We start from the raw sequence: 13,590 nt of genomic DNA on the forward strand, positions 1-13,590 counted from the left end.
ATTGCAATCCATAACTCTCATAAGACAGGAACTAATTAAGTGAACTTATCAATTCATTTAATCGGGTGCAGGTGGCTTATACATTTTGAACAATCCCTTTTAATATATAATCAATTGTTAATTCAATCATAAAATGTTAATACCAAGAGATCATTAAAAACTAATAGAGATGTGCCTTCTTTTAACCACATAAATGAATAAATGATTGTATAATGCGATATAAATGAATAATCGAAACAGACAAAAATATTTCTTCTCATATATTGAGAATAAGATTGATAAATATACAAGCACTTTCAAAACATGTTTTACAATAACGCAACAATAAATTCATAAAATACTTTAAAATGCATCAAATCTACTACAATTTGATTCATATCATCCATTTGAACGTGTTTTGTAACACACCCATTGATCATGCACTAATTTGGTATTATAACTATTAAAGTTTATGTGTCATTTCATTACTTCATGAGAAATAGTATATAACCCGGAGAGGATCACCTACAGCAAGTCTTAATTCATCTCCTAATACATACACACATACATGAGTCTCATGTATGGACCTCACCATCATTTATTATGTTTGTGTGTATATATTAGGAGATGGATTAGGACTTGCCGTAGGTGATCCTTACCGTATATAACGTATTTAGAAACAAAACAAACAAACATGGAGGTGTTTCCCTTTTGAAAAAGAGCCATCATCACAAACATTGCATTGAGAATTTGCGATTTAAAATTAACGAATAAAGATTTGAAAATTGTAAACGATTGCAGAATCATCTAAGTTGGGCTCACCGCTCATATATATCATTTGGATTATAGTTATATGGGAGGGAGTATATTTTCGAGCCGTATCAGTCCCTCATTTTTTAATTGATAATCCCAAATTTAAAAGCTATCGACTTTGTTCAACTCATTACGTGGCATAACAACACTCTGACGCTTCAAACTTAAAAGGTCAGAATAAATTTGATAAATTGTAGGATAAAATCCACTAAATGGGTAAAACTTGGATTAAGTTCATAAATATATGTTTTCAAATAAATATAGGGTCAATGGAAAATGACATTAACTAAAATAAACACAAAGCTTTTAATTCGCTTCTGCCACCTCCCCTTGCTGACCTGTTGCTGCGCTGGAAATGATATGAGTTACTAAAATACGAGTATATTGACAAGCGTGACTCAATTTTATATGCTGTAAATCGATGGTAGTGTAGACGTGGCATATATTTTGAGTTTTGAGCTACATGCACAATCAATGGATAAAAAATTTGGTAGCATAAAATCCGCAACTTATTTAAGCGATACAACTAGTGATTTAAAAGAATCATTTAAAAAAAAATGGATTGTACCCCAAGCCAGGTAATCTCATTAGCATGGATTGAAATAACAAGATTAAATAATAATATGAATCCATGAATAATTTCATGACATGTGTCCTATATGGCCATTAAAAATAGATGGCTATATCACTGAAAATTCCCAAATTATTTTGAGAGGCAACTTGAATAAATACTTCGTTTGTTCTTCAAAAATAGAAGTACTCTTACAATATCTTTTTCTTATTTTACTATATTTCATAAAATTAGTTCATTTTATTTTTAACTTCACTATTTTTGCACTAAAATACATGTAATTCTCTATATCTCAATTTAGATGACGAAAAGAGTATACACCATTTTTTTTTAAAAACGAAAATACAAACTTCAGTTAAGTAACCGTCCCTTGAATTTTGTCACATTTTTTATTTCCGTTCGTCCCATAAAATTAGTCACATGTCACTTTTTACCATTTTTTGTAGTGAATCTCATATTCCACTAACTCATTATCACAAACATTTTATGATAAAACTAATATATAAATATTGAAACCACTTTTTTATCTGACTCACTTTTCATTATAGTAATTTTAACTCATACCCGATCAAGATGTGACAAAATTTATGGACCGGAAAAAATAGGCTAGACACATGCACATAATTTGGTACCAATATCAAAACCGAAACTCAACTAAAATGTTTTTCCCACGCGCACCTGAGACAGACTTACTCTCTTGCATCCTCAATTTATAACAATAATGTTCTCTTCAATAAATATGACAACCCTGAACCTCCAAGAGAACCTAATTTATACGGTATGGTACACGAGAAACTAATTATGATAATACACGTGTCCCACCAACTAGAACTACCTAAACTAGACCCAACCATAACCCAAAAGATAACAAATCCAAGTAGGTTACTTCTCATCGTATCCAACAGTGTTAACTAAGAGCAATCCATAAAATTCCTTAATTTTTATATAGACAAGTCGGGGTATATAAGTATTGTTACAACTTACAAGGTCCTACTATACTGTAATATGATTTTTAATACGAACTACCAATATAAACTAAATTTCGTTCATTGCAAAACTAAATTTAATCTCAGCAAATGATAAATAATGTAAATGTTAGCATAATGTTATTTGGGATTAGAATATACGAATGTCAACTGGCTTCATAAAACTGTCAATCAGGATTAAATGAGATATTATGTTGACAATACAGAGTTATTTATCATCTGTTGATATCAGATCTGAAAATTTAATATACAAAATTTAGTTTGCAGTTTACATCCCTATTCTCATATTTATATGAAATTGTACTGACATTCTATAATGGATCCGTTCGGAACCATGGGGGGCTATGGAATTGGAGACTTCAATTTCGAATCCGATGTTTGACAACGCAAAACATCCAGATTTGGAATTGAATTACATTTCAATTCCTTTCAATTTCACAATTTGAACTACATATCAAAATTAAAAAATTGGAATTCCATATAATTGAAAAATGACACTTTCACACACTACTAAAACGGAGCACACACAACTACACACAAATACACGCAGTCACACACATGCATATACAAAGTTACACAAACACAAACAAACAAACATACATACACATAATCACACACACAAACACAAAAACAAACAAACACACGTACATACACATAATCACACACACAATCACTTATACACAGACGGTCACACACATACACACAGAGTTACACACTTAAACACACACAATTACACATAGACACACACCGACACACACACTACACACTCATGTGTTTGTGTGCATAATTTCTACAAATTCAATTTCCTATCATTTTTACCTAATAAAAGATTTGAAAATAAATTATATTCAATTCCTTTATTTTCTGTAGAATTTCAATTCCAATTTCAATTAAATAGAATTTTAATTCCAATTTTTTGTACCGAATGGACCTTAAATGTACCGAATTTGATAATGTTTATTTTATCTTTTTTTTAACATTAGTGCTAAATGCACAATTTCGTAAAGATCACAGTATTATTCTCATTAAAACAAAATAAATAGGCGGTTTTTTTGTTTTAACCTTTTTTCACATGGCTCGAATATTTCACTACAAAAATTGCGATCATTTGCTAGCACCCTCGTCCTCGTGCAAGCAAAAAGCTTGCAATTGTGCTTACAACAGCTCATTTTGCTAGCACACTTCGAGCACCATGTGTGCTAGCTTTGACGTTCGTCGCAAACTTGTGAGGACAGTTGCAAGCAAAAGTTCATTTTCGAGCACCTTTGTGCTAGAAATAAGGCGAAATCCGGCCTTGCTACATTGTATTAGCAAATTGGCGAGTGCCTCCATTGCATATAGATATGCTCGACGCGATTAATTAAAGTTCAAGTATTCAAACTAAAGGAAATTGAGATACGAAAATATAAATAATATAACTAACTAAGGAATATAACTAATACTCCATCCGTTCCATAGTAAATAAAATGATCTAAATGGAATATATGTAAAATATTGACTAATACAGTACTAGGAGTATATTTTAAAATCTATTCGGAATCATTTTTGACCAATTTAATTGGAGAAACTTACCCAAAAATGTCTCCAAACAAACGTTTGGTAAAGCTTTGTAGAATATTCGCCTAACATCTCATTGTTAGATTTTTATCCACTCTTTTATAATACCACTACTCCTACTATTGGGCTTTTTTTTTACAAGAGTGTATTTTAATATTAAATATATATTGTATTGGATTTATAAGATTCAATCCTATATGATAATCATATTATAACTGATCATATCGATTATCCAACCCCTATCAATTTAAATATAACTTAATTTTAAATTATATTTTTGTATTATTTTATATAACAACACCACGTATAAATATAAGTGTTAATTATGAAATTAGCGGGTAACGAAATTCAAGAAAGATCAAATAATTAGTGAATCTTTTATTAATTTCCTGGGCATCATTTACGCAAAATTAAGACTCCTAGTAATACAAAACGCTAATTCAACAATTGAAAATAAAAAAGTAATCGAAATTAAATTCACACTTAATTTTTTTGTAAATCAACGCCAAGCAGATGCGACAGTGAGGGTCCGTCCCATCCACCCAAAGCAGATGCCGCCGGATTGTTCGGTCACGGTGAATCCCGGGTTGCCACGTGTCCCCAAGTTCAGCCTCGCCCGCAGCGAGTCCGCGACGGGTTGACTCATCGGCACCGATTCAAACCCGGCCATACTCATCCTAGCCCGCCACTTGCCGAACACCTCGCACCTCTCCACCCGCTCCCTCCCCTCGCACGACACCGAGTTCACGATTTTCCGACCCACCGCCTCCTCGATCCTGACTCGGTCCGGGTTGCCCCGCGACACGGTCGCGTCGAGCGAGTCAAGCAGCGCGCCGTAGAGCTCGCAGGCCTCCCTCACGCGCACGGTCAGCGGCGCCGTGTTGGCGTTCATCTCCTGCTCCACCACCGTCGTTACGTCCGGAGACAGACCTTTCACGAGGCGGAGCAGCTCGTCCCTCAAATTCTCCGTCGTCACGCTCTCGTCAGGTAGATTGTGTAGCTTGAACGCCAAGTTCACGGCTAGGGCTTCGCCGGGCTCGATTCCCAATTTAATTCGGTTCAAATCGCTGACGATCAATTTCTTCACTGTGAAATCGAACCGGACGCCGATTTTGTAGGCCAACGTGTGCAGTCTCTCGCCGACGATCTTCAGCTTTTCGTCGGCGCCGGAGGTGTTATCCGAGAAGGCGGTGATTTTCAAGGCGGCGGCGCCGGATTGATTCGCCGCCAGCGCGTGGAGGAAATGCATGTACTGTCCACCCTCGCCGATCTCGAAATCCACAACGTGAATCCTCTGAAACCCCTGCTCTGAGGTTGCGTAGATGATGGCGAGATTAGCGGCCATGAAACTGAGCTTGAAACACGGCGACACCTCATACAGCATTTGCGTTGATAATTTGTGGTCTTTGCTGTAGAGCTCCGACGTCCCGGTGGGGTTCACGCGCGATTTTAGAGCCGAAACCATGAAAGATGTGAGCCTCTGTTCCGAGGTACCCTTGGGGTTAGCGAGCTGCTGGAGGCGTGTGATAATTTCGGTTGCGGCGGCCAAATTTCCTTCTGAGATAGCTGCGGCGGCGTCTATCAGAGAGTGTTTGGTGGTCAGGATCGGAGGAGACGCTGACGTGGATGAGCACGAGGAGGAAGAAGAAGTCGGAGACGGAGAAATGGGGATTTTGGTAGGGGCGATTAGATTGTGGATGGTCTCCGACCAGTCGCTGTGGGTGACGACGGATACCTCATCTCCGTCCACTTGGTCTCCTAGAAGCTCCTTCTCCAGCTCCTGCAGCCGATGATTCATCATCTTCTTCTTGTGAGTTTCATGCCCCAAAACCTCAGTAGGGAAATCTAGCGGAAAGATGGGGGAAAGAGGATTTGCATGCGGGAAATTCGGCCTTAGCTTGACGTTTCGTAGATACAACTCCAAGCCTTGCTGTTGCTGAAATTCTGCTAGTGATCTCTTCCGGATCTGGGAAGCAGGGTCGTGAAGGATTTCGGCTAGCGGCGATCGGAACGGAAATTGCTGCTGCTGATTGGTAAAGCCGCCTGGAAACCCGGAAGACATTCTTCTGGCCTTTAAATTGGTTGGATTCAAGCAGGGAGAGGGTTAAGAATTGAGCAAATGTCGGCTTTTTTTTTTTGTCATTACCAGAGACAGAGGAAGTTGTTGCAGATTTTGAGAGGAATGTGATTCTAATATTCTATGAATATGAGAAGGAGAAGAAATATTGGGTTGTGAATGAATTATGTGAGTCGTTTATTTCTAAGTTTGAAAAATTGTTGCTTTAGGAGTTAGGACTGAGTTTTACGTGTCTCTCATCTCAGCCGTTGGATTGGAAATTCATTGGATCTTTTGAGAATCTTTCGACGGTGGGAATCATCGGATGAGATGGCCGCTGAGCCCACACACAATTCACGCGGCGGTTGAAAATGTATTGGACAAATTTTCTTGTGTTCAATCCTTCGACTATAATTGGGCTTTCTTTTTAAAATACTACTACTACTCCGTATTCTACTATTGGTTCAACTATTCCATCCATATTCCAAGTTTTTTATATCTAAATTATAAAAATAAAATAGTAATGAATTTTACCCAAGAACCGGCTAATACGGCGAGCGGCAAAGCTTGATTGAAAGCTTAGAGCATCCACTATAGGGGCGGCGCGCCGGCCGCCCCCATCGCGGCTTAGCGGCGGCCTATTGCGAGGGAAGCGTCCGCCCCGGAGGCGGACGATTTTGTTGGGGCGGACGGGCATTCGCCCCGAAAGCGGCGAGGACGAGGCGCAGGAGAGAGAAGCGCGGCGGTGGCCGCGCCTATCTATTGCGCGGTGAAACTGCCGTGGCGGTGTCGTTTTTGTTTATTTTTTTTATTTTTTTTTAATTTCGAATTTCTAATTCTTTTTTTGGCTTATTTAAATACCCCACCAATTTGTTTTTCACTCCACTGGCGGTGTTTTTATATGTTTTTTTTTATTATAAAATCTCCGTTGAATAATTTTCCGGTATCCATGAATACAACGAATATTTGGTCTCATCGCACTTTTTAATTTTATTATAATCCCGTTTTCTAATTATTTTTAGTTTGATAATTTTAAGTCTAATTGAATTAAAATATACAAAGAATAAAAATAAAGTGAAATGTGGCTAACAAAAGTGTCCACTAGTGCTACGGAAACTTTTTTTTGTGGCCGCGGACAACTAAAAAGTGGGTATGGACAATAAAAAAAGTTGTCCACCAAAAAGTGTCCACCTATAGTGAATGCTCTTACCCCCCTCTTTGACCTTTGTGAATGAAAATGTCGACGACTCGAACCGAGGGTGAGTAGGTCGCATTTTTATGTACTACATCAGTTTAAAAGATGAAGTACTCAAAATTCATGAACTTTAGCAGCAATTCTTGGACAAAGGTTTGCAACTCTTGTGAACAGAAATTGTTGATAGCTCGAGCCATGGGTGCGGCTCTTAGGCTGCAGTGGCTACTGTACACGATTGAGAGACACTCGCATCTCTTCAATCAATGTAATAGGAGTGCTTTCATTTCTACTCATTCGGCCCATCAAGATTTGAGCCATAATTGACCACATATATAATTATGTTCCCATTGTTTAGTATTACTAGAATTGACCCAAGAATTGATCCAAATATTATAAAATAAAGACTTTGACTTAGTAGAATTATGGATTGACAAATTTATCCCTTCAAGTGGAAATGTGGAAAGGTGAAAAAGTGAAAAGGTAGGGCAAATGTATAAAACCTAGTCAATTTCTTAGTGCATTTTTCAATGCACACCCAAATCTTACCTATTTTGCAAGATTTCAATTCTTCCTAAATTGACATGAATAGTGCGGACCCCACCTTAATTGTGAGGCCCCCAACAATTAATTAGTGGAAAGTAAACACAAGAATTGACCCAATTAAACCAATAACTGTCCAATTCTTTACGCCCAGGATTTAAGGTGTGATAAATCTGGTGAGGATGTGCACATTTTTTAATGCCTTTCTTAATCGTACTTAATAATTAAAGGATGTAGTTTGATGTAGATTTAATTAATTTATTCACTATATCATGAATATTTTCTTATCAAATTTATCTTGGATGAAATGTTAGTTGTATAAATTTACTAATTTTCAAATAAATTTTTAATTCGTCATATTATATTTGAATCAAAATGTTAGTTGTATCCACATTTAACCGTTTCCTATAAACTAACCTAACCTATATAAATTGATGGAGTATAACATAATCTTTTAATACAAAAATATTATCCGACCAAAAATGGCATTTGAAATATGACTGGACACATCTGACTTAGGCCTGCACACCAGAGTGGTTGGCTAGCTCGTCGTCCCAATGAGGGGGTTGGTGGGGAAACACTTTGCAAGGGGTGGGGGACGAGACACCCGCACGGCCGCACCTAAGGGAAATAGATTTATTTGATTCTATTTTATTTTATTTGTTTTTAAAATTGTGTCACATTATGTGTTAATTTTACACTATCTTATCTTGTTTAGCCTAGGTCTGACATTTGGGTTCGGGGTGCTTTTGGAATCAAAGAGGTGTTGGGTCAAAATAGTTCAAGGGAATGAAAGAATTAAGGTATGAGATCATCTAAGGACTGGTTGGTTAGTGATGACTTCGAGGAAAGTCATAGTGACTGAGCCGGAAATTATATATAAGTAGGGCAAAAATATACTTACTATAAGAGTATTTCAGAATTTTTTTAAAAATAATGATCAAAATAGTACTCTATCCGTCCCGCAAAAGATGTCACACTTTTCTTTTTAGTTTATCCCACAAAAGATGTCATATTTTCCTTTTTGGAAAAAGTTCTCTCTCACATGAATATAAAAATTATATTTTCTCTCTCTATTTAACACACAAAACAAAACCTTCTAAAATCTAGTTCCGTTTTACAAGTGTGACATCTTTTATGGGACGGAGAGAGTATAAAATATAAATGAACTTTTTTAAGGTGGGACTGGGGCCTCATGTAGAGCGTCTGTAGCTCCATCCAAGGAAGGAGAAGGTGAGTGAATTTTTAGATATAAGGGCATATACCATTTATAACATGACACTTAAGGCCTTCTAATAACCATGAATAATAATACTTGCAAAAAGTTGTAGGAGTATTTTGTTTTTAAAGTTTTTTCGTTGCTTTCTCCGCAGTTATAAGTTTCTAACGGAATTTCCTTGTTGTTAACGCTATGAAATTTATGTTCAAATCAATCGTAGGAGTATTATTAAAGGTAAGTGGTGCGGTATTTCTTTGGACTTTAAACGAAGATTGTTAATGATTTGGATATTTTGTTGTGTCCAAATTTTATATATTTATATATTGAAGAAAATCCTAACTTTTATTTTTTTATTCAAAATCTCTATTTTTCAGTATTTTTCATAATGTCTTCAACTTTTGTTTAAAAACTTCACAAAGTTAAATGTTTTTTTTTTATAATTATATGATGTATAGAGATAAAATACGCTATATGGATCAATGTTGCGTTCTGTTAACTAATGTCATTTTATAGTGGGACATGACAACATGAAATAGCTCATTGTTTATAAAATTTAATATGGTGGGATATTTTAAGACCACGCTAGAAGCACAAAATTTTTAATTTTAAAAAATGAGACTTTTTTTGAAAAATCGTTGATTTTAAGAAGTTTTCAAAATGATAATAATAAGTATAAATGTTAATTTTGGTCCTAAACATGTGACTAAAATACGAATTTAATCCAAAACAATTACTTTTTAAAAAATAGGTCCATACCAAATGAAATCTTTGTCGAAGTGATCCTTTTTTTACGGTTCTGTCAAAAAACTAACGGTCATGCCACTGTGCAATTAGCATTGACTGTTAGTTTTTTGACGGAACCGTAAATAAAATGACTACTTCGGCGACATTTTCATTTGATATAGTCCCGTTTTTTAAAAATTGAATGTTTTGGACCAAATTTATATTTTGGACATATGTTTAGAACCAAAATTGACTTTTACTTTAATGCTAATCATTATCATATATAATAATTTAAATAATAATTTAAATAATAATTTTAATAATAATAATAATAATAATTTAAATAATAATAATAATAATAATAATAATAATAATAATAATAATAATAATAATAATAATAATAATAATATGTTGAGTTGTGATTACGTGGTGAAGATGTATAATTATTAATTAGTAACGTAATTAATGAGAAATTTATTTAATCATTTCAGCTGTTGTAATTATTTTTTTAAAAATTTCTAGAAAATCATATTCTTTTATGCACTCGATTTATTTAATTACGTAAATAAGTGGGACCGGAAATTTTAGTTCTCGTGTAATGGATTGATCAATGACCAAGAAGTTAAGGAAGAGTCTTATTTGCTGAAAATTGAAACTTGAATCTTAGTTTTCAGCAATGTGCAAATCCAGGTATTCGATTATTTCATATGCTTTCGTAATTGAGGCTCTAATTTAGCTTCAAATTATAGTTATACGAGCATTTGAGCTATTAGTAATTTAGTAGTAATTGAAAATTACTACCCCCTCCGTCCCGCTTTAGAAGTCCCGGTTGATCAATTTCGGACGTCCCACTTTAGGAGTCTCGCTTGGGATAAACTAATAAAAAATTCCTACAAAGTAAGTAAAAAGGTGTTAAAAGTGGATCTCAACATCTACTACAACATTTATTTATTACACACTCAATTAAAAAGTAGGTCTCAACATCCACTACAATATTTATTTATTACACACTCAAACACTTTCTTAAAATATGTGTCCGACTCAACCAGGACTCCTAAAGCGCGACGGAGAGAGCAATATTTTAGCTGATGGTTTACAATATATTTTTGAATATATTCTCACAAACTTTGGTACTCTGATTATCTTTCGAATATGAATTTATGGGAATCGAAAATTTGACTAAATAGTGACTTTATAATTAAGCATGAACGTCTTTGGATATGTTGTGTGTTGCAAGATCGATACATTTGAAAGTTATTGAGTGATGTTGTTGTGTGTTAGTCTCCCTATTGGTTTTAATTAAGTGTACCTTTGATGTTGTTTTCGTGTTGCACTGCGGTCTCGAGTGATCGTCTTTGCAAGTCAATTTCTAGTTTTGAGTATTTTTAAATTGTAAAAAAAATAGCCCATTCTTTGAATATTTTTTTTTCTCTTTCTGATAATTAATTGAAACAAAACCAGTCACATGGAATTAATTACCAGCAATATGATTTTATATGCACTTTTCATTTGAATACAAGTCAAGATTCTTGGGTCTTAGAATAACAAATGATGGAACACAAATCAACTTCCAGAATCAATCCTCTTTTAAAGAATTTTTCTCTCATCTCTTTACGCCGAAAAAAATTAATTAAGAAGCAAAAAAGACAATGGACCCTTAATTATCTAATTTTTCATTCTTCAAATGTCAGTAAGTGACAAATTAAAGCACGGTCAACATCTAACAATTTTTCATTCCAATTTTGGAATTTGTATCTAATCCCACCATCATTTTAATATATTATAATCCAATGTACATAATCACTCAATGACCTTCTTCTTTGGAGAAAATGACTGATCAATTTTGGAATAAGGTTAGTTGAGTAACGCATAATTGCTCCTTTTTGCTAAGCTTTTTATTTTCTCGTTCATGATGTTTAATTTTCTCTTTTACGACTTGTGAAATTAAAATTTACAGCCCACTAAACGGTAAATTGTGATTTTCCAAATCTCAAATCCAATAATGAAATATCATTATCATAAAACCATTATCTACAGTGTCTTTGTTGACATTAATTTGCATATATTATCAACTGTGAAACACAGCGAATGTGTTTATATATGTGCAATTACGTGTGCGGTCGGATTGAATAAAACAAAGACAAAAAAATGACAAGTCGAAACACTCAAATTGTAGGCGTCTCTTTATATAAAAAGGAGTTTTTGTGTCGACTTAGACCAAGTATTCCTCCATTATACAGTATTGTTATTTGAGATACCTTGAATCACAACCATGCAATTATACGTTCACATACAATGATTATCACATTTTTATAAAGTTTCTCAAGGTATCGTGCAGCATACTAGCACAACATGGTAATTGCTAGGGAGGTTCATAATTTTAGTAAAGCCACAAAACAAAGCAGTCCAAACCACAATTATTTTGTGTAGTTTGATTTTAATTATTTAGAAAAATTACAGTAGTACGCAGTACTACTATAATTTATTTTTTGGATTGAGTATAATTCTCTTTTGGTCCTTTACATATAGTCGATTTATGATTTTGGTCCATAACATTCACTTTTCAAAAAGTAAGTTCAAAACAAATGAAAAATGGTATCGTTTGCATCCTTTTTTGACAGAATCGTCAATTCTTGATAGTCAACCGTCAATTAGCAAAAATTTGACCCCGATTAGTTTTTTTAATTACTGTAGTTTTTTTTTTGGCTTTTACATTTTTAAATCCTAAATGAAAATAGTGAAAATACTCTAATATTAAACACAAAATCCAACACTCATTTCATTCAAATTATTCCCCCCCTTTTCTCCCGCTCATTCTTCTTCTTCCTCCCTAAGAACCCTAAGAACCCTAATTCTTTTTCTCCATCTCTGCAACAACCAAACACTTTCGAACATGGGCCGTTCGACGTGTGGCCGGAACTCCGTCGACGTCGACAGCAACCGCGACCGCGACCGCGTTCGTGACTTCGGAGACTTCCGATTTAGCTATGCTTTCTGCTATTGTAAGAAAACGGCGGCGCTCCGTATTGTCACCGGACATGGCAAACCGTCGAGAGAGAAGCTTTACTTCGTAGTGAGAGGAAGAAATGCACTTTCTTCAAGTGGTGCGAGCCAAATCATGATGTCGAAGCTCGGGCCTCTTCTTCGTCATCCTCAATCGTGATGTCGAAGCTCGGGCCTTTTGAGGAGTTGGCTTTGAATTTGACCGAAATTAAGAAAAAAATCTAGAAATTAGTGAATGTTTTGAGCTTTGTTCTTTGTTTTGTTGTTGTTGCAACACTTATGTGTATATTCAAGTAATTTGATGTAGTGTTTGTGAATCGTATTTGAATTTTAAAGTAGATAGGTAATTTGAATTTGTTGTTGTTGTAACACTGTTGTTCGTATTTGAATTTTGAAGTGAATCGTTCATAATCTTCTTATAAAAATCGGCAGAAAGCCCTAATTGGACAATCCTAAAATATAAGACAAAGTAGTCCTTCATATAAATTTTTTACTTCCATTTGGTCCCGAACATTTACGCACACCAATTGCAGAGTTACAGGTACAAAATTTTGTAAGTGATGTTGGTTCCATACGTTATGAGATTTTTTCTTCGTATGTGATTGTTTCTTCGTTGACTATGCCAATTTATTGACATCAAATTGAACCAATAAATGGACAACAAAATACAATGCAAAGTGGTCCTTCATATTCAACTTTTTACTGCGAATTGGTCCTGAACATTTAAACGATCAAAAAGACATAAGCATAAGGTACTGCATCAAAAACAACAGAGTCCTATTGTCATAAGTCATTTACACCTGATACACGCTAAAAAACAACCACAGTACATCCACAAAAAAATATTGTCATAAGGCAATGTATCAATCTTAACACCATCAACACCCAAAAACCATCAACAACAAATATTCATTGTATTTGTTACACAATATGACACGTTTTTTAAAG

General features: G+C 34.8%; 1 protein-coding gene across 1 annotated transcript; it reads right to left on the reverse strand.

The window, feature by feature from the left end:
• Window positions 1-4,262: 4,262 nt before the first annotated feature.
• On the reverse strand, window positions 4,263-6,157 carry LOC125203361 (scarecrow-like protein 8). The gene has a single exon (XM_048101687.1). It carries the CDS (start codon window positions 5,966-5,968, stop codon window positions 4,406-4,408), a length of 1,563 nt encoding a protein of 520 aa, XP_047957644.1. The 5' UTR covers window positions 5,969-6,157; the 3' UTR covers window positions 4,263-4,405.
• Between the last annotated feature and the right edge of the window lie 7,433 nt (window positions 6,158-13,590).

The sequence above is a fragment of the Salvia hispanica genome, chromosome 2 (assembly GCF_023119035.1).
Source record: "Salvia hispanica cultivar TCC Black 2014 chromosome 2, UniMelb_Shisp_WGS_1.0, whole genome shotgun sequence".
Classification (NCBI taxonomy): Eukaryota; Viridiplantae; Streptophyta; class Magnoliopsida; order Lamiales; family Lamiaceae; genus Salvia; species Salvia hispanica.

Coding starts and splice junctions, on each gene's coding strand:
- LOC125203361 (XM_048101687.1), bottom strand. CDS start 5,968: ATGTCTTCCGGGTTTCCAGGCGGCTTTACCAATCAGCAGCAGCAATTT.